General features: G+C 38.9%; 1 protein-coding gene across 1 annotated transcript in view; it reads left to right on the top strand.

The window, feature by feature from the left end:
* The window catches only part of APOO (apolipoprotein O), a 595595-nt gene that overhangs the window by 130135 nt on the left and 441994 nt on the right, over positions 1-23466 (top strand). Inside the window, exon 3 of the mRNA XM_044072293.1 lies at positions 19364-19483. Coding sequence (XP_043928228.1) covers positions 19364-19483 — 120 coding nt within the window. The remainder of the gene's footprint in view (positions 1-19363; positions 19484-23466) is intronic.

The following is a 23466-nucleotide window of genomic DNA, read 5'->3' as shown; positions in this document are numbered from 1 at the left end:
TGTATAACCTTGACAGTGGCAGCAAAGAGGCTGCGGTACCTACAAGAGGTAAGTCCAAAACAAACTCTAAAAGCAAACTATCCTGGGGAGTCTTAAATTAAACTGGCTAGATAACAGGAAAATAGTCATAGTTAAAATTAGGAAGTGCAACTCCCAAAAAGATAAGGGCTTTCTAATCAAACTAAACATTAAAATAAGAGGGCTTCTTAAGACCATGAAAGCCAGTTTTTGAGGTCAAGATAGCCTCCCAAGCCAATGATAATCATAAGGCCTTCTTCATCTATGTCAGAAAACTGAAAGTCGGCACACAACAGTGTGCTGAACTGGTAGTTAATGGTGCCACATTCACAGAGCCAGTAACGTAGCAAATCTGCTGACTGACTCCCCACACACCCCCAGCTACCTCCTAAGAAATATCTTCAAAAACCACACCAACTATAAATGGGGAGAAGGTCCTGGTGGTGCTGTCTAAGGCCACGAACACTGCTTCACTGGTCCCTGATAATATCCCAGAATACCTCTTGAGTAGCCTGGAATATGACCTATCAGGGTTACTGGAATCACTATATTTAACTATAGTCTCAAATCATGCTTTGTACCATGGGAATGGAAGACTTCAACAGTCATCCCTCTGTATAAGGGTGGACCATCAACTGATCCCCTGAAGTATAGACCGACTAGTGTTATATGCAAAGCCATGGAATTTATGGAAATGATCAACAAGGACATAGAAAACCTTCAGACACTGAGCCCAACCCAGTTTGCTTATGTCAAAGGCAGGTTTGCCTACTAAAACTGGTGGACATATTTGAAAAGGTCACCAAGGCAATGGATTAGGGTAAAAAGCTGCATACTGCCTACCTTAAGTATTTGATACAAAACCTCTCAGACTATTAACATTTTAACCAACTTTATGAATTAGGTGTATATCTCTATATAAAATACTGGATAGCTAGATGGCTCATAGATAGGACCCAGGAAGTTTTATTTGTGAGATCACCTTCACAAAAAGACAGGTCACAAGCAGACCACTCCTGTGTGACATCTACTTCTTAGAAGTTAAAGCCAATGTCGAACAACTCTGGCTGACCAAGTTCACAGATGATTGCAGACTAGGAGAAGTCATAAAAATGCCCCAAGACACTAACACCTTACAAGAGGGTCTAAAACAGAAAAATGACTGTTGTCAAAGCCAAGGCTTAAAACTCATTGCAAAGAATTCATAATTGTGCCTTTTGGAAAGTTGACTACCCCAGGAAACTATATCATTGATAAAACACCCCAAAGTGTAGGCCTGCTAGTCAAGGATTTGGGAACATATGGAGATAACCTGACATTTGACCAACATGTGCCAGTGTAGTAAGGAAATCATTCCAAAACAAACACCCAAATAATCCCAAAAAGTTCTGGCACAGTATCAACTCCTTATGAAACCTGGCACTATCGCTACCCCCACCCCTTCCACCTCCAATGTAAACAATAATGATATAGCTTCCCAGTTTAACTGTTATTTCATAAACTCAATCCAAACTCTGTCCAACCAAATACATAACTCTAACAACTTATCAGCCACAACTGCAGGAATCCCTCCCTGCAGGACTACTAATCTTCCATCTTTCTCTCTCTCACCTGTCCCTACATCTAAAATCAAACAACTCCTCCACACCCTAAAACTTACTACTCTTGCAGCCGACAGAATACCTGCAAAAATTCCTAAAAATCGCAACTGACTCCCTATCCTACCCAGTCTCAATCCTAATAAACAGGTCCATTCAAGAAGCCTATGTACCTCAATTATGGAAAATATCTTACATTATACCTCTGCATAAAGGTGGAAAATCTTATGACTTTTCCACCTATCGGCCTATAGCTATACTATCCCCCTTATCCAAGCTCTTAGAGAAATGCATATATTTCCAAGCCATGCAATACTTGAAAACAGAAAACATACAATCTTCTCTCCTCCACCCAACATGGATTCCGGCCTCACCATAGTACAACTTCTGCCCTTCTCTCCTTTTCCAGTTAAGTTAACTATCACAGAAACAACAATAGCTATGTATCTGCTATCTTTTTGGACCTGTCAAAGGCATTTGACATGGTCTCACATCCTAAACTATTGGATGCTCTCCACTCACTATCCTTTACTTCTCCCACTATCTCCTTGTTCAAAAGTTACTTATCGGACAGAAAACAATCTGTGCAATGGCAAAATCAACTATCCCCCCCTCTCCCTAACTCCATAGGGGTACCACAAGGCTCAATATTAGGCCCACTTGTCTTCTCTATTTTTACAAACAATTTATACATCGCCTCTAAACAAGCCTCAGTAATACAGTATGCAGATGACTCTACATTAATCTGTGCAGCCCCATCTGTCAACACTTTGCAAGAGCAAGCCCAAGAATCATTCTCTGCCATTGAAACTTGGATCACAGACATCCAACTTATCCTAAACCCCAACAAAACAAAACTTCTCTTGTTTACCCCTAACAAAACTAAAACTACTCCCACTAATTTCTCTATCTTATCAAAAAATGGAACTATAATTTCCCCATCCACCCACACAAAGCTCCTAGGGATAGAAATAGACAACAACCTATCCTTTGATCTACACATAGCTCAAACTATCCAGAAAGTTCATAAAAAAGTGGGAACCCTTTATAGACACAAAAACTTCCTCACAGAGAAAGCAAGACTCACTCTAGCTCAAACTCGCCTCCTATCAACACTTACCTACACTGCTCCAATCCTGACACGTATTAAAAAATCACTCCTGGACAAACTAGAGTCATGTTATAATAAAACAGCCAAATTTACCAACAACTCCCCTTTCAGAACACATCACTGCCAAGTACTGAAACAATTACAATGGCTAGAATTCCCACACCTATTATCTTACTTACATCTCACTTATGCCTTCAACATCATAAACTACCCAGAGAAAACTCCAGCCCTACAACAGCTACTAACCACCTACTCTTCCAGTCACCCTCTCTGCTCATCAAGCAAACCTCTTCTCAGTATCACATCTGCAAACAACACTGCAGGCAAAGCCCTTTTCTCCCACATCATAGCTAAAAAAAAATGGAACCACCTTCACACTAATATATCCTTTGCAACAACAAACTTTAACTTTAAAAGACTATTAAAACCACATCTCAGGAAAAGCTAGATCTGTCCATGTATCACTTGAAAATTAGTATATCTTCTCTCCTCCTCCACAACACTAACTATTATATACACTTGTGCTTACACACTTACAAATTAAGCCACACTGGCTTGCTACCTCTTTCAGTGTACACTCACTAGGAAATGTAAACAGTCATTTAAAATAGCAAATGTAGTCACTACCATTCTTTTGTAATATTTTTGTCTACAGATATTGTAAGATATTGTTATGTTCATGTAACCCTATTTGAATTATTGTGATAGATTCTTGTATATGTCTACCTCTAAATATTTGTATTTTTTTGTACTTATTCACATTTTATTTATTTTATTTTACATTTGTTGACCGGGCTAGTCCAACTGGATATATGTCCGTTTTCAATAGAGGCCCGGGGAGAAAAGCTCCATCAGTTGTACACTTTTACAAAAAGGCATAAATGGTTACATAAGAAAGATAGCAAGTAAAAACAATTAATATAATCAGATAAAAAAATACATTGGCATAAAAGTTCACATGACATCATAGCAAGTTAACCAGATAATATAAAAAATAAAGTTTTTTTTTTTTTTTTGATAACAAGGGTAATGTTAGAGAGAAGAGTTGGCATTAGTCTGGATTAGTGCAGGAGCAAAGCCAGTGTTTATTGAGATAAATCTTTAGTTGATATTTGAAAAGTTGGAAAGAGGTTAAAGAAGTGATATCAGAGGGTAGTTTATTCCATGTTTTTCCAACAGAGTTGGAGAATAAACTGACACCTGCATTATTGTTAGGTTTGGTAATATTAATCAGAAGTTTATTTGAGGAACGTAGTTGTTGCAGGTTGTTGTATGGAGAAATAAGGCTAGTAAGTGTTGGTTGGCTGATATAGAATCTTATAAGCAATTAAGATCTGTTGAAGTACAAGTTGGTTAGGAAGTTCAATCCAGCCTAGTTCTTTTAGGTTCAAGCAGTGATGAGTTCTAAAAGGAGATCCAATAGCGAATCGAGCTATGTTATGATAGGATGTTTCTAGTTTCTTCATGTTGTTTTTGGAAAGATTAGTGTAAATGGGGGAAGCATAGAGAAGAGTGGAGATTAGGTGAGATCTAGCAATGGTGGACCTTGCTGTGGGTGTTAGGAAAGGTTTGATTCTGTAAAGGGATCCTATTTTTTTATTAACTAATTTTATGGTGTTGTTGATGTGAGAGTCAAAGTTGAGGTTATTATCAATAGTTATCCCTAATAGTTTTGTGGTCAAGTCAGGAGAGATGAGTGTTCCGTCTGTGGACGTAAGAGTAAAGTAAGGTGGAGTAGATTTACGAGTAGGTGAAAAAAGTAATAGTTTTGTTTTCTTAGGGTTGAGGAGTAGACAGCGGTAAGAGAACCATTGTTCTACAGCACTGAAAGCTTTTTGAGTAAGTGACTGGAGTTCTGCATGAGAGTTAGCAGTGCAGATTATAGTTGAGTCGTCCGCATATTGTATACAGGTAGTATATGGGATAGCAGATTGAAGGTCATTAATAAAGATAGAAAATAGCAAAGGGCCTAAGATAGAGCCTTGAGGTACACCTAAGGAGATAGGTAGAAGATTAGAAAGTGTGTTTTTCCAAAGTACTGTCTGCTGACGATTTTCTAGGTAAGATGCAAACCAGGACAAGGCAAGATGATCAAGAGCCAGTGATTGTAGGATATGTAGTAAAAGTTTATGATTCACCATATCAAAAGCTTTGGATAGGTCGATGAAGACAGAGGAAGATAGATAGTTATTGTTACGGTTAGTGTTAATGGAGTTAGTGAAGGAGAGTAAAGCAGTAGTGGTACTGTGTGAGGGTCTGAAACCATGTTGACAGTTAGAAAGTAAGTTGTTGTTGAGAAGGTGATTTAGTACTTGTTTGTGAATACATTTTTCCATGATTTTTGCGATTGGTGAGAGGAGAGCTATTGGACGAAAGTTAGAGAAATCATTAGAGTTTCCTCCTTTATGTAGTGGGATGATATGAGATATTTTCCAGATAGAGGGGAAGATTCCTTCCTTTATAGATCTATTGATCAGGATGGAAATAGGGTAGGCTAAGGCTTTGGCACCTATCTGTAAGAATTCTGCAGGCAGTTTGTCTGCAGAGGGAGTGGTGGGTTTTAACTTTAGGAGCAATGATGTGATAAAGGAGGTAGAGACTGGTTGTAATTGGAGTGTAGGTGGTGGATTTAATGTGGATGGAGGAAGATTTGAGGTGTCAGGAGATAGATGACTAGCAAGTGTTTGGATAGTGTTTGTGAAGAATGAGTTGAAGTCATTTGCTGTTTGTTTAGGGTTTTCTGGGTTAGAGTCCTGGGAATTAGGTGTAATGGAGTGACCTGGAGACAGAAGAATATTAATACTGGCCCAGAATTTTTTAGGTTCCTTATTAGTGATGTTCTGCAGCTGAAGGTAGTAGTTTTTTTTTGTCTGTCAGGATAGCTCTTTTAGTGCTGTTTCTAAGCTCTCTAAATTTTTGGCGATCAGTTTGATTTTTAGTGGTGCGCCATTTTGACCATGATTTATTTCTAATAATGATTTTATGTCTAGTATTATTAGTTAGCCAGGGTGCTACTTTTGATTTGGTTCTGATGGTACGAGTTGGGGCATGTTGGTCTAGAATTGATAAGAATGTAGAGTTAAAGTAATCTACTGCTTCATTAAGGGGAAGATATTTCAATGAGGACCAATTACAATATTTTAGATCAGCTAGAAAATGTTCTGAGTTAAAAGTCTTTTTTGTTCTTAGTGTTCTAAGTGTGGCAGGTAAGGTTAGGTTGATTTTGTGTCTAATGACATAAGTTAAAGAATGGTCGCTTAGATCATCTGGAAGGGTACCGGACTGGTAGGTATGTTGGGGAGTATTAATCAGAATCCAGTCTAGAATAGATTCATGGTTGTTGGATTTATCAGTTCTGGTTGGACAGTTAATGAGTTGAGAGAAGCCATATAGGTTTATGTGGGATGTAGGGTTTATACTATTAAAATAATTCCAATCAATGTTAAAGTCACCTAGAACTAGTGTTTCTTGAGGGAGGTTGTTTGACAGCAAGCTAAGGATGCATTCTAGAGTGTTAGTGTTATTTCCTGGGGGGAGATATACACAAATTATGTTAATAGCTTTATTAGGGTTGATTTGAAGTTTTGAGCTGATTACTTCTGCATTATTGTCCTGAGTAAGGTTAAGATTTATAATACTAATTTGTAGTTGTGCTTTGTACAGAATTGCTACGCCACCTCCCTTTTTGGTTTTACGGTCCAGTCTAAAGATATTATACCCGGGAGGGGTAATTTCATTATCCTTAATGGTAGGTTTTAGCCAAGTTTCGGATAAACATAAGATATCAAAATGGTGAACATCTAAAAGGGCATGGAGTTGAGAGATCTTGTTACAAATGCTACGTATATTACGATGAGCTATGGTGAGAGAGTTGGTATAAGTGTTTGATGATATAGGAGAAGCTTTGTCTTGTTTAATATAACTATTAGTGTTTGTGCTATTTGGGCCAGGGTTAGGGTGAATGTCCCCATCCAATAGTGATTGAAACAATAAGAAGTATTGGAGCTGGGACTGTTTATGTAGGATGTCAATATATTTTTTATTTCTTTGTTTACTTAGCTTAGGGTAAGCAAGTTTGTGGTGTTTGGTAGATATGTAGTTTGGTATGGTAGGAAGATTTAAATTGTATTGTTTTTGTTTTGTTTTTCTTTCTTGTCAAACGTGGAGTTTTCTCCCCGGGCATCCACTGAAAATGGACCTGGTCCAGGTGGATTTTTCACGGTTAACAAATGTAAAATAAAAAATAAGTAAATAAAATAAAATAAAAAAAGTGTTACTCAGTTTATAAGTAGGGGCATGGCATTTAGGTCCAGGGAAGTCATCTTGCTGCTGTATTTGGCACTCATCAGGCTCTTCATTGAGTATAATGCCCTGTTCGGGAAATACCTAACCAGACACTTGCAGCAACAGGAACGCCTACAAATATTCCTCACAAAAAAGATACATGGCCTAAACACAAAGTCTTATGTTGATCGTCTCAGAGCTATATCTATATATTATGTTTCCTACAGATTACTGAGGCAATCTGTGTCTGGCATGCAGGACACCCTTGGATCCCATTCTGATGGACCTTTTATATATCCACAAAATGAACAGCATCAGGACTACTAGATCTAAGGACCTGAACTTTTCTTGCAACATAAATAGGACATTTTGAAGAGACAGAATTTTCTATGGAATAGGCTGCCCATCCATGTGAAGCAGTCTCAAGCCTACCTGGACCATTGGATGAGAAATAATAAATTCATCCCTGTTCTGGCACCCATTTCTCTAATGGACAGATGGAGTCATTAAGTCATGGTCTAACTAGTATGTCCCATATTTATGATGTCCAAAATAAAATAATTAGTGAGACACATTTAGGTTGCAAGGTTAGGTTTTAAAGACCTTAGTGCTCATTAGCCTAGTACAAACCTATGAATCTGTGATGAAAATAATTCACATTATACAAATGCTGAGTAATTCAAACATTCAAGCTGCTTCTAGCTCAGGTAGCCATAGGAATATCTATTTGTCTATTTCTTCCAGGTAATTGCAGAAACTTCTTACTAATGGTAGCAGGGATGCAGTTATCATTATGTGCCAATAATTGAAAAAGCAAGCAATAAACAAGAAATAAAGGAATTTAATTAGAAAGCTACACAGATGTATTTATTGATTAGGATTTTCCTTAGGATTACAGTGTTAAAATATCTCCAGATGTTGAACAAGTAATTTGAGCACCAAGGATAACACTTCTGAGAGAGACAGCATAGAGCTTCGATCATAAGGAATTATGTTCTTCTAACACTATGAGCAAACTGAATTTGCTGATAACATGGTTATAGGTGTGATGCAGGGCAATCTCAGTAGTTGCATAATCCCCAATATCTAAACAGATTAGAAGGGACCAGTGTTCCCTACATACCTTTGAAGAGTTTGATTCAACTGTGCACAGTGCCAAAAACTTTTTTTTTTTCTGGATGCTAATCAAAGCCTGTAACAAATTGAACTAGATGAATCTAGCTCAAAGCTATGTACTTTCAATATCATACGTGGCAGATTTCTTTGACTGCCATTTGATGTTTTATATGTACAGTAAACTCTCACTTAACTAGAACTCAAGCAACCAAAAAAAAAAAAATCGAAGAAATACAGTACAATTTTCATGTGTTGCACTTTGTCCCCCCCCCGAAACATAGCTTACATTTGTAGAGTTTGTGTTTTAAAAAGGAAGATAGCAATAAATTCCCTCTCTCCCCAACCTAAGAACAAGTTAAACCAAACAAATAGTGTAGAGTATAGTATTAGTCAGGCCTATTTTAATAGTAACTCTCAAGCAACCAGAAACTACAGTTATCCAGCATCTACCAATCCCCATGGGTGCCGATTAAATGAGAGTTTACTATACTAGAAATATTTCAGAGAACTGTAGCAGAAATGTTAGAGACTGATAGCATAGTGAGTATAGTAGATAACCGGTTTGTGAGGAACTGACAAATGTGGATGACACAAGGCTAATAAAGCTGTTGAACAAGCTGAGGCAGAAAGCTCTGAAGATGAATAAAAGTAAATACCACGTATATGTCAATAATCTCAAATATATGAATCATAGTCTGGTGCTAGAAGGCCTCACTTGGAAAAAGTCAGTTATGTAGTTAAGAATAAGAAACCAGCAGATAAAGTAATGTTTATGAGATTTTGCGGAATGGTACGTTACTTGTCAAAGTTCATACCAACTTTTCAAATATCCCAGTACCACTTGGGAGACTGAATGATGCAGCCTGATTTTGGCTAACACAGCGATGTAGAAGCTTTACTATTTTGAGGAAAAAACTTGTCACAGAGGCTTTTACACTGAATTTCTGCGATATGCCACAACCATTTGTTTTTCAGGTTGATGTGAGTTAACGGGCTAACTGCAGAGATGATGCAGGAAGTTAGACAAATAGTGTATTGGTCAAAAGCTTTTGAAGAAGAACATACCAATTATACAAACATAGACAAAAAGAAATGTCAGCTGTTGTTTATTGTTCTCAAAAGTTCATTACTGTATTTAAAGAAAAAGTTATTAATGGACTCCAATGTCATAAACCACTGCAAAGTATTTTTAAGAAATCACTTCATGAAATACCAGCAAGATTGTTGAGAATGCTGTTGGACAGTACAAAAGCATGATCCGAAGTTTCATTGTAAGCCAGAAAAAATGGTGCATGTAGCTGATACACTAAGACAATTTTTTTTTTTTGCTAAAGTGGCAGAAAGAAGCTTTTAGAGAGAAGGATTTACAAGTTCTTTGGATCATGCTATGTTTACCCACATGATCAGAGATACCGATTGTCGTTTGTCCACTCAGGATGAAACAGACTAACTTGACGTGGATTTTGTTCATGCAGCTTTATTATGTACAAACACATCAGGATTGAGGCAAATAACTTTAACTTAGATAAACTTGCAAACAGACTGATCATTTCTCTCATACATGTTCACTCCCAAAGTGGTACTGAAGCTAATGTGTGCTTGCTATTTATATGCACGTTCAGTCCTTGAAAATTCTTCTTAAAGGTACAACACACACACATATACTCTACATCCTCCCTCTTTGAGAAATAAATCACATTTCGTGGAAGACATTGATTGGCATGCAGTAAATACAAGATAATTCTTTGACATGCAATTATACAGAGCTAAATACATATAGACACTCATGTCCAGGTTACTGTGTATTTCACACTAGGTCTGGAGATGCGACCAAATCTTGTGACATAGAATTTAGAATCAGGTTTAGCAACTGGGACTGTCTCTGCTGATTGTTCAATCTTAGGGATATCTGAAACATCATCAGGAATGGAAGTTGAAGTTATGACACGTTCTGGAACAGTAACATTGTCTGGATTGCTCTGAGATTGAGTCTGTATCACAGGAACAATGCTGCAATATTGATTCTGCTACAGGAAGAAGATGTCTGCGATTTCTCCTGTACTCCACACTCATATTTCACAAAATAGGATCTCGGCTTGGCACATATACCTGTTAATTGACCAATCCGGTCGAAGCCTTTCACCGTTTGTATCCTCACTGTCTCTCCTTGTAATGGACAAAGAAATCTGTTCCTTTTATCATAACTAGACTTCTGGAAAGAACCCTTTCTGAATAATTGGGCTTTGATTGCTCTGTTGTTCTTCGCGTTAGGCCTCAACAAACTGGAACTGATAGGCAGGGTAGTTCTATTTTGCCTAGATAGAAGTTTTTGAGCAGACGAGTCAAGTATATCATCACAGGGTATGTTTCTGAGATTAAGTAAGTTCAAAAAAACGTCGGTATTGTCACATTTTGACTTCTTCAGTAATTGCTTTCCTCTGTACTGCGCGTTCAGCTAGATCATTTGTGGATATTCAGGACTACTAGTAACATGTACAAAGTCCCATTCTTTTGCAAAATTCTTAAACAATTGACTTGTAAATTGAGTTCCATTGTCAGAGATAAGCATATGAGGACTACAATGGACTGAGAAATTACATCTCAACTAAGTAATAACAGTAGCAGATGTTAAGTTAGGCAAGAAATCAGTCTCAAACCAATTTGGATAAGAGCCGACCAACACTAAGTAATGCTGATTGTTCCACTCAAATTTGTCAGTGGCTACTATTGACCAAGGTAGTTCAGGAACTTGAGTTAGCTGAAGTGGCTCTTCCTGCAGATGCAGTCTAGTGTTATTGCATACTGAACAAGATGAAAGCACTTTGTCAATGTCTTTCACTAGAGAAGGCCAAAATATTAGTCCTCTTACCCTCTTGGTAGATTTGGAACCTGGGTGACCACAATGCAAATCTGGATATATTCACATTGCAAGGAAGCATTCACAACTTTAGGACCTTTGAAAATAATGCCATCTTCCATCAGCATCTCATCTGTATAAGGAAAATAAGCTTGTACTTCAGATGGTACACTGGATTGCTTAGATGGCCATCCTGCCTGGATGTAGTGGTTGAGCTTTTGCAAAACAGGATCAGTCTTTGTATGATCTCTCAGCTCATCTTGTGATCTAAAAATTATACACTTCCATGACACTGAAGTCAAAATTATCTGCATCAAGCTGTTCCATTGTATTTCCGGGTGATTTGGATAAGGTATCAGCCAGATAAAAACGCTTGTCTTTCGTATGGACCATTTTGAAGTTGTACTTTTGTAACTTCAGCATCATTCTTTGTAATCTTGCTGGAGTGGAATTTATGGGCTTCTTTAAAATAGTAACTAGGGGTTGATGGTCAATTTCAATCTGGATATCTCGACCTTAAATATAGTCATGAAACTTTGAACATGCCGACACAATTGCCAAAAGTTCCTTCTCAATCTGATTATATTGCATTTCAGTTTGGGTAAGAGTTCTAAATGCATAGGCTACTGGTCTGCCCTCTTGAAGAATAACTGCACCAAGACCAAACTTTGAGGAAAGAGTAGCAGGTTTATTGACATCATAATACCATAGTGTAGGTGGAGCGGCAATTTTCTGCTTAAGATCATTGAATGCTCTCTGGTGCTGTTCTAGCCATGACCATACAACATTTTCGCGCTTCAGCTCCCTTAAAGGCACTGACAGTTCACTGAAATCTGGTATAAACTTGCCCAAATAGTTAACCATACCAAGAAAATACTGCAGACCGCAAACATTATCTGGAGCTGGCATCTCAAGAATAGCTGCTTGCTTGGATGGGTCTGGTTGTAACCCAGTACTAGTAAACAAATGACCTATATATGTGCCTCTGGTAGTCTGAATTTGCACTTCAGAGGATTGAGCTTTAAGTTCACTTCACAAGCTCTGTCTAAAACTTTCTTGTGGTTTCTGTCATGCTCTGCATCACCATTGCCTCCGACCAACAAATACTCTACCATTATGGCACAAGGATAACCTGAAAAGATCTGTTCCATTGCACGTTGGAAGACTTCACTTGCAGAATTTATTTCAAATGACATCTTGAGAAATCTATATCTTCCAAATGGGGTACTGAATGTAGTCAGTAATGAGGATTTGCAATCAAGCATCACTTGACAAAATTAACTCTTTGCATCCAAGACAGTGGCATTTGGTATCAAGGCTGCGACTTCCTCGACTGTTCGCATGGGATGATGAGGTCTTTTCAATGCCTTATTCAGGTCTGTTGGGTCGAAGCATATTCTAATCTTGTCTGAGCCTTTTTTGTGAGTAGCTACCTTAGATGACACCCATTCATTTGGTTCTGTAACTGGACAAATCACACCTTGTTGCACCATTCCAACTGAGCTTTAACTTTGCTCTGCATAGCTATTAGAACTCTTCTTGCCAGTCTGACCACTGGACTGACTTCTGGTCTACCTTCATGGAATACACAACTGGAAGCTTGCCTAGCTTGTCATCAAAAACATCAGCATATTCTCAGAAAATAGCATCAGTAATGCTAGAACTGGAACTGGGACATGTGCTTATATGATGAACTTCTTTAGTAAAGGAAAGCAAGTCCATTTTCAAACTGTCTCAGAGACTCAATAATGGTTCCACAGGTCTTCAAACTATGTAAAACAACAACTTATAACTGTTCCCAGCCAAATAACATGAAAGCACTACTGAACCTTTGGTTTAAATTTCTTTACCTCCATATGCAACACATCCCACATAACTAGCCACATTAAGTTGTCCACCAGCTCTTACTTTAGCAAATGTTTCTGCTGACATGACATTACACTTTGAACCAGTGTCTACCTTCAGCTCGATGGGTTTACCATGAATCAGGACAGTAAAAAACACTTTGCCCAAATCTGCTACACTAACCTTTTCACCAATTACTGCTACACTGTCTGTCTGCCTGGGATGACATGCTTGACAAGCCACGCTGCTTCGCAAGGGACGGCTTACACCTGTCACCCCTGGGCTTCCGGATATTGGCAAAGGCTCTTGCCACCCCCATAGTGCCTTTTTTAGGCAAGGCTCAAATGATAAACCTACCACCCTAGAAAACAAAAATGGAGAAAAACTAAGGGTAATACTGCTCAATGCCAGAAGTCTAAACCTCAAGATGCACGCCGTCGAAGCCCTCCTCAGTATGGAGAACATCGATGTCTGTGCTGTGACTGAAACCTGGTTCAAGGCTCCTGAGAGCACCCCAGCACTATCAGGTTATACCTCATATCATGCATTCCGGCCCCAAAATCCGGACCGAACCACAAAAGGAGGGGGAGTATCCATATTCATAAAGGATACCCACACCTGCAGGTTAGTGGCAACGCACGAAGCATCGGAGACCATCCAGGTGCAATTAACCATAGGTAAAACTGCCCTACAGTTTGTAACATGCTACAGACCACCTTCTCAAACTCAGGAAACCCACACAGCCTTCCTGAAGACACTGGAGAGTATGAATGTCTCTCCAAACACCATCATGTTGGGTGACTTCAACTACCCAAACATAGACTGGGAACACTATTCAAGCCCCAACACCCTAGCCCAAAGGTTCCTTGAGTTCATAAACTCAAATGCTATGGAACAACTAGTCACCATTCCCACAAGAGGAGAAAATATACTAGACCTGATCATCACAAACATGGGGACAAAATGCTCCACACCGGAAGTATATCCCTCATTGGTGAGATCAGACCATAAATTAATCTCACTGGAGATCCACATCCCGCCCCCACCTCCAGCAAAAAAGACCACAGTGAAGAACTTCTCAAAAGCAAACTTCACACTTCTTAAGACTGGAGTGGTATCCTTCAAGGCCCCCGAGCCAGTGGAAACCACAACCCATACTGCTGAAACCCTTACAAATGCCTTCTACGAGCACCTCCAGGAATGTATGGATCAAGCAATCCCTAATAAAATCAAGACTCTTTCCACCAAAGGCAGGCGCCCGGTCTGGTGGACTCCAGCCATAAACAAACTCTACAACAAGAGGAGAAAGCTACTTCATGACAGAGCAAAATCCCTAAATGGGAAGGCATCTGTGATCAGTACTAGCAAAAAACTACGATCACTCATAAAATCATCCAAGGCCAACTTTGAGAGAAAAATCGCTAATGACACAAAAGACAATCATAAAGCCTTCTTTAGCTATGTTAGAAACCTGGGTGGAAACTCCCAGATATGCTCAGAATTAGTCCAAAATGATAAAAAAAATCACTGAACCCACAGACATTGCCAACATACTGGCAGACAGGTTCAGTGCAAATTTCTCCCCTCCCTCCCCCCCAAAAGGAGAAATATCTATCCCACCAGAGTCTAGCCTCCCAAACATCTCAGATGCCCAGGTGAGAGCTGCTCTCTGTAAAGCAAAAAACACAGCATCAATGGGACCGGACGGTGTCCCCGGCTGTGTGCTACACGAACTCAATGAGGAACTAAACCCACACATAAGGCTGCTGTTTAATCTTAGCCTTACTACAGGATACGTACCCAAAGAATGGCGTGACGGCAACTGTGGTCCCACTCCACAAAGGCGGTGCTTCTACGGACCCTGGAAATTACCGCCCATAAGCTTGACGAGCCTTGTCTGCAAAGCTATGGAGAGGATCATAATGGAACTCATAAATAAAGACATTGGGGACCTACAGACACTGGATCCTACGCAATTTGGCTTTGTCAAGGGCAGATCCTGCCTCTTGAACTTGGTCGACTTTTTCGAAACAGTCACTAAGACCATTGATGAGGGTAAGGCAGTTCACACAGCCTACCTTGACCTAGCAAAAGCGTTCGACACAATACCCCACTCGGGCATCATAGAAAAGCTCACCAGCTTAGATGTAAACCCATATGTCACAAGATGGGTTGCAAACTGGCTCAAGGACAGAACACACAGGGTTAGAGTTGCTGGTGCCATGTCAGACTCTAAGCCGGTCACGAGCAGTGTCCCACAGGGCTCAGTCCTGGGCCCCCTCTTGTTCGGCATTTATTTTTCTGAAGTGCAGGCAAACATAGGGGATTGTGGCTGACAAAATTTGCAGATCACTGCAAACTGGGCACCATAATTGACACTCCATCAGACACAGACATCCTCCAGAAAGGTCTCATAGAAATGGATAACTGGTGCCAGAGCCATGGCCTTAAGCTAAATGCCAAAAAATGTATAGTCATACCCTTTGGGAAAAACAAGGTAACCCCTAATTACCACATAGGTGGTAATCCATTAAACACGGAAGAAGTTATCAGGGACCTGGGGACCCAAGTTGACAGTAACCTCTCTTTGACACTCACATTGCCAAAGTGGTTAGGAAGACCTTCTACATTGCCCACCTGATCATGAAGGGATTCACATCCAGATCAGGAGAGGTCATTGTACCCCTGTACTCTTCACTTATCAGACCAATGATTGAGTACAACGCCCCATTCGGAATGTACCTTACCCGACACCTGCAGCAGTTGGAAAGAACCCAAAAGTTCCTCACCAAAAGGATAAAGGGGCTCAAACATATGTCATACGATGCCCGACTGAAGAAACTCCAGCTCTATTCAGTCGCATACCGTCTGCTCAGAGGTGATCTGTGCCTGACATACAAGGCCATGTCCAACCCGGAATTAATGGACATGCTCTACCTCAAAAAATCCAAATCCACCAGAGCCACGAGAGCAAGAGACTTAAACCTCAACATGGATATAAATAGGACGTGCTGGAGGGACAGATTCATCACCCAGAGACTCCCTACACTATGGAACAGAATCCCAGTCCATGTGAGGCAGAGCCCCTCACTGACTCTGTTCAAGAGAAATCTTGACGAGTGGATGGGAGATCGTAGGTTTACCCCGGGAATCATCTCTGTATCACTGCTGGACAGAGGCACAGCAAACTAATGGGTATAGTATTCTCATCCTAAGGGGTGGTGAAAGCCACACACACTCTGGCTAGGCTTATAAATGCCCTAGGGCAGATAGCCTAGTATGAACCTATGAACCTATGAACTGTCTACGTAGAAAGTAGACTGCAAGCTTACATGATCAGTTTGCTTTTTCAAGTGGCTTTTCTTGACAACTGAGTGAGGTTTACTGGACTTGCAAAACTTTTGAAAATAATTCCATTTTTTACACTTGTGACATTGCTGACCAAATGCTTAACACTTCTATTTTAGACTCATGGTTTGCACCACAATTACGACAGTTAACAGTGAAGCCTGAAATGGTTTTAAAAAATCACCCTTGTGCTGTATTAGGTAACCTTTGTTCTGTACTGAGCATGCTCCTTTAAACTGGTTTTAGAACTTGCTAGAAAACCACGTGACTTCCCAGGAGTACCACAGGGGCTGTGGCTGCCATGTGCTTAGGCGTGTTACTGCTTGCGACATGCTGCATGCTATCTACATTTGCTTTGGAGCCTACTGAAACCATGCTCCTGTCACTTGTAAGCATTCTTGTGTGCCTATCTGTAACTTCATGGATATGACAAATCTCAATAGCGTTGCTAAACGCTGGATCTCTGTCGCGAAGCAAAATGTTTCTCACAGCATCACTATTAATACCACACACAAGCCTGTCCTTTATTAGCTCGTCTTTTAAATCACCAAACGTGTAGGTTTTAGCATTGTTTCTCAAATCAGTGATGTAAGCCCTAAGTGTTTCTCCTGGCCTTTGGTCTCTTGTGTAATACAAATGCCTCTCTAATGTAACATTGGTCTGGGGGTTGCACATTTTTCTGAATTTATGCTTCAAACACTCAGGAACGTCCCTTGATTCAGCCTGAACAACAATATGACGGTTTTCACCTTCACCCTTATACACTGATGGTGCATACACAAATGAACTCTGTCTATCAATAGCCTCTGACCCAGCTAGGTTTAGCAAAATGAATGCCCTAGTGCGTACATCTTTATCTGAATAAGCTGCTTGTATGTAAATATACTCTTGCTCAGATATTCTCCAGTTCTCTGCAGTATAAATACAAGTGGCCCTGGTTTGTGAAATGCATCTGCCATATTGACACATCAGTGAAGGTTTTTGCAAGTATGCACGAACACACGCGTGTACACACACACACACACACACACATGTATATATATATATATGCCAGTACTTATAACTTTTCTCAGTAGCGCAATAAGCCTCTGAGTAATTGAACTCTGCGAAATACTATGCGAAATAAGTCTCTCAGGCACTGCAATACTCTTGAAATTAATTATATTTCAAAAGCCATCTATCATCATTGGAAGAACCATTTCAAATAACTGCACTGTGTGAATAAATTGGGCGGTAGAAAAAGCTTAGAATATAAAACATTTTGAAGTAACTGTACATTGCGAATAAACAGTACATGGCACACTGAAACACTTCCAAAATGTCTGTACTTTGCTAAATAACTCTTTACAGTGCAAGAAACACTCTGTAATGGTGGCCCTTCATAAGTAGACACACCCAGCACAAGAAACTTTTCGAAATGGCTGTATTTTGACTGCACTTCACAAAATATTTGCACTTTGCCCACAATAAACTCTTAGGAATAAATGCACAGTAATAAGCACACACTGTAAGCACTTTTACACACTTTGCGATGCTTTGAATAGCTCTAGTTGTGCTCTGAATAGCTTCAATCATTATGAAATAACTGTTTATGCCAAAACATTGAATTGCTACTCAATGCCTTGTAATAATCCTATAACATTGCTGTTTAATGCTAATTTAAAATGAAAATTGTGTAATATGTTGGAGCTTTTCTCCTTGGGCTTCCGCTGAAAAAGGGCTCTTCAGCTCAGTCGGACAATCCCGGTCAACAGATGTAAAATAAATAAATACATTTACCAAAAAACATGCAGCTGCCTTGCTTTATTTATGCTTAATATGCCCTTTTTGCCCTTTATTATATTCATTTTGCCCATTTAGTTGATTTTCTTGTGCTGGTTTTACTCTAAACATGCTTGTTTTGCAATTCTGAGGTTACTCTGAACCCTCTATGTACTTTTCTGATAATCGTTTTATCAAATGTCGTAATTTTAAACATTTCATTTAATTAATAAGCTTCTTATGCTTTTTGTTTGCTTAATAAACATTTCTGTGCTATTTGTTTGCTTAGTAATGTGTTCTTTGTCCTTGTAATGTTCCGTTTTATCTTTTTTAATAAAATAATCGTTTGTGCAACCTTTCATTACCTCTAGCTTGTTTCTAGCCCTTTTGTTGCTCTTGTTTCTCTTATTCTGTCTTCGCTGCCAATTCTGTACCAAGTAGCTCTGAAAAGCAATCTTTGAAATCTCGATTATGACACCATGTCATTCGTCCAGTCAGGATGTAACAGATGTACTTGGCATGGCTTTTGTTCAAGCAGTTTTATTATGTGCAAACACACAAACACAAGGATTGAGGCAAATAACTTTAACTTGGATAAACGTACAAACTGACCATTTCTCTCATACATGTTCACTGTCTGGCTGCACTCTCAAAATGACGCTGAAGCTAACACATGCTTGCTATTTACATGCACATTCAGTCCTTGGAAATGCTTCTTAAAGGTACAACACACATATACTCTACACTGATTGAACTTTAAGGAGTGTGATATTGAAGATAAAAAAATGAGTCATAAAGAAGTTATGCATGGTTGTTTGAAGCAGTTCATGCTTATTCTGTTTTAATCAGAGTCACATCTTACATAATCATTTATTTTCCAGGAAAATTGGCATTGTTTTAAAAATGTCTTTTTCACTCTTTCATACATATTAACTTATACAAACTGTATATCTTTCATACTGCTAGAGCTTTTCTCCCTGGGCCTCTGCTGAAAAAGGACCTGTGCCCAGTTGGACTTTCTTGGTAAACAAATGTAAAATAAGTAAATATGCATTGCACAGGAAAATGGTTTTATCTGTCTCACTTTCAATATAAGGCAAACAGTACTGACACTGAAATAAAATAGTATCCTTCAACCTTTAAAGAAACCATGCCTTTCAAATGCTTTTTTTTTTGCAGAATGATGGAAATAACAGTTGGACAAATAATGAGTATGACTGATAAATGGAAAGGGTAGTTACTTTTGGTAGGAGTCACTTTTTAGAGATGAATGCATCTGGATTCATCAAACAAATCTTCAAGGGAATTGCATTTAACTGTGTTGGAATAAGACATTTTAAGCCTGCTTTGTGTGGCTGCAAATGTATTGATATATGCTATTTCAGGATCCTTATTCAAAATCTAATGTTTTCTGTTTTATAACAGCTGTCGCTGTATTCGGAACCAGTTATCAAATATGAATATAAAGAAAAAGAGCCAGACCAGCTGGAAGAGAGCATTTCTTGGCTTCGACAGTCCGTTGATCCATATACTACATGGTGCAAGGTAAAATTTTTAGTTTTTAGGCTTTGCTGCTTTACAGGGTAGCAAAGAATGAAGTTGGAAAACACAATGTGGAAAGTAATCTTTATACTGAGAACACTCCTCTGCAGATTCCTCAAAAGGGGAATCTTAAAATAGTGAAAAAACATTGCAGTCAGTGAGATTGTGAAAAACATTTTTTATGTTCTGGGACTGTATGATCAGTTGTAAGATACACTGCTACTAATAAATGCAAAAACTGAAGAAAATCAAATTGTAATAATGTAAGTGCATGTCTTGCGACTATGTTCATCCATCCTCTCAAGCACATACGTTTAAGCAATTGAACATAGTTGCAGTGGCATTTTTATGTCTTATTGTTGCTTATTTCTCTTGAGCTTACTGACTTCACAATTTGTCACCCCGACTGGTTTCTTTGCAGTTCAGCTAAATGTTTCTTCTTACTGTTCCACAACCCTTTGGACTAGTATCTTTACACTGGACCAGAGCACCTCTGCAAAGGATGCAGTCTTTGTGAAATGTTCTGCTGAGTCCCGTAGTGAAGACTGATGTGGTGAGAGATCCAGAGGTAATGGTAGTAGTAATAGGTGTAACAAGTAATCCACAGAGGCAGGAAATGGGGTTTAGACACCAAGAGATATTTCTCTAGAATGTTTGTGTACAGCATGATATTCTAACCACTACAGATAGCTCATCAGAATTTAAGCTCTGTGTCAATATATAGTGTTAGATTTTTAAAGCTATAAAGTATATCTGAGACAGCATGTGGCATGTTACACTGATTCCATAGGCATGATCAAGAATGAACACAGGAATGGTTAAGGAGAGGCAAATTCCAACCAAGAGATGAAAGGTTAATATTGGTGGCCCAAGGTAGTGGGCTGCATACACGTGGGTTTATAAAGTCCATTGAACATGTAGGAGAAACAGACAAATGTAGGTTTTGTAAAACCGAATTGGAAACAGTTGCACACCTTGTTGCTGGTTGTGACATACTAATGGCAAAAGGACAGTATACTGAAAGCTATAATAATATGACGAGACTGTTGCACTGGGGATTGTGCAAACATTATGGTATTGAAGTGGCTGAAAAACACTGGAAACATGAGCCACAAAGCATCATAGAAAATGAAGAAGTCTACATCACATGGGGATCATCCATTACCAACAACTCAAAAGATAGATGCTAGAAAACCGGATATAGTGGTCCAAGAAAAGAAGGCAAGAGTAGCATTGATCACTGAAATCACCATGCCCAGTGACTACAGTGTCCTGCGTACAGAGAGCATTAAGTCATAAAATATCAGGTTCTGTAGGCAGAAATGTGAGCAATGTGGAAGAAAGATACCCAGACAGTTCCAGTAGTAGTAGGAGCAATGGGTCTTACGAAAAAGAATTTACAGTCGTATTTAGATATGTTACCAATACATGTAAATCCATGGGAACTGCAGAAGGAATCATTACTGGGCACATTGCGGGTGCTGCGAAGAGCACTACTGGCTGACATCAAATATTGAAACAATACCAATTTCATGAACTTTAATCGTACTTTGACTTAGGAATGGGGTCCATTCCCATCATGGTATTAGAAAGCTAAAAGACTTGGAGAAATTAAAAAAGTGTGATTCCATAGCATCCCACATTCATGGATAAAGGAGTGCTTACAGATGTATAAAATATACTCAACAGTGATCAGTTACATTACAATGACCATGACATAGTGGCAAACCACTTTGCAGTTAGGTCGTGATAAAGGTTAGTTTTTTATCTCAGGATAAAAGCTCAGGGATAAAAATTCAAAAGGTGATATTCCAGGGTGACTTTTTGTTTTACCACTGCTCTTTTGTCTTGCCCTTACCCCATTAAGTCATCTACTTAACAGATTACGTTATCGTTGCATTTTGGCTCCTAAAAAACAACATAGTGTAAAGACTTCTCATCTGCATTTTGAGGATAATTTAAAACTGTAGAATTCATCAGATGAAGAGCTGAAAGCACAACTGGAAGTGGTCAAAACTTTCACAGATGATATAAGAATGTCATTTGGTCTTGATAAATGTGCAAAAGCAATATTTAAAACAGGAAAGCTGCAGCACCAAGAGAATATCACCGTGGAACAGGAATGTGATATAAAGAAACTTGAGTAGGAGGGAGTGTATAAATATTTGAGAACTGAAGAAGGATCAACAATAAAACATGAATAAATGCAAACAAAACTTAGTAAGGAATATTTTAGAAGATTAAAATGAATACTGGAAACAGCCCTGACATTTAGGAACCAAAGTTCAAGCTATAAACCAGTTTGCTGTTCCTGCTCTAACTTACAGTTTTAGGGTGAATGACTGTCCCAAAAAGGTATTAGATCAGTTGGATAGGAAAACAACAACACTTTACACGTATCAAATTATATATAAAAATTAGTGTATACCAAGATTATTTATTCCTCGTTCTGAAGGCGGTATGAGCCTCCTCAAAACTGATAGATCTGCAGTTGTAGGACTGCATACATATCTGCTGAGCTCACCAGATCCCAACACAGTGAAAATTTTAAAACTTGAAGAGAACAAGTCTAAGATGACTTCCTTGCTTAGTTTAGCAGAAGCATATTGGTGTTAAGTGGAAATGGAAATCAAACCAGAAGTAGACAGAAATCAGGCAGCAACTGAGTGTGCCAAAAACAAAATAAAACATATAAGGAGAAAGATCACATGAGAATGTAGGAAATGTTGAAAATGCATAAATATAGTTGCATGTACAGAAAACTTCTTGAAAAATTACATACACATGTATGTATGACATTTCACTGAATGCTCATCTCAATGAATCAGAACTAGTTAACAGAATTAATGAAAACTCATTTGGTTGAATCACAAGTCATTGAAAGCATTCTACAGAACAAATATACCATATTTAAAATGTACCATACATAACTTCCTTGGAGGCAAAAAGCTGACTGACAAACAAGGTTATCAAGAGCACACGCACACACGCACACACACACACACACACTACTTCACACATACTGCTCATTACACATGTAGACCTGCTTATGCTGAGGCACTTCAAAGAAACCTCTCTATACCTCAGAGATCTCCTAAGCAATCAAATGGCAACACCTTATTGTTATCAACCACTAAAGCACACACCAGAAGCTACACCTTTCACCACACATAAGCCTACACCCATTGATCCCCCAAGAACAAAGCCCACAAGGCAGGTAAACACTTTACTTTGTACTCCTGTTATACGGGATTCTATTGTATGACACACATATGCCCTTGTCACTAAGCTGGACAAGGAGAAGATAAAGGTTAGTTGCGTATCTGGAGGAAGGATCTGAGATATTATGCACGCACTCAAGTCACTGCAGCACAGGTACCAATAAGATTCTATTATAGTTCATGTGGGTGTAAATGACCCAGGATGCATCTCACTGGACTATATGAAAAGAGGGATTTTAGATCTCTCTGAATGTGTGTCACAGACAGGCACATGCATTGCATTGAGCAATGTTCTACCTTCACAAAGGATGATGCCACAGTATGAACAAAAAAATGATTGTTTTTAATAATTGGCTTAGTTTGGGTCTATATCATATCATATCATCAAAAGTTCAACTCAACAAACCTTTGTTTATCGAACCCAAAACAACGAACATTCACTTACATGAATGTTTACATCAGTGAATGGTTTACACAGGGAATAGAATTAGTTGACCAACATTGTGACCGCCATACATACTACAGCATCTCAAACCCACCCAGGTGGGGGAGCTGCACCATACTTCCCCTGCATCTATATGTATACCAACTCTGAGATCGCAGTACAGTGGGGAAAAAGGCAGATTTCCTGATGTTGGCTAACTATTTCCATTCACTGTGTAAACCATTGGTAGATGTGAACGTTTGCTGTTTTGGGCTCGACAAATGGAAGTTCGCTGAGTTAAACCTTCGATTATATGATATATACCCCTTAGTTTTTGGTGT

This window comes from Protopterus annectens, chromosome 5.part0 (genome assembly GCF_019279795.1).
Source record: "Protopterus annectens isolate FY-2018-M chromosome 5.part0, PAN1.0, whole genome shotgun sequence".
Lineage (NCBI taxonomy): Eukaryota > Metazoa > Chordata > Ceratodontiformes > Protopteridae > Protopterus > Protopterus annectens.
Note: the sequence above shows the minus strand (reverse complement) of the source record. Positions and strands in the feature narration are given on the sequence as shown.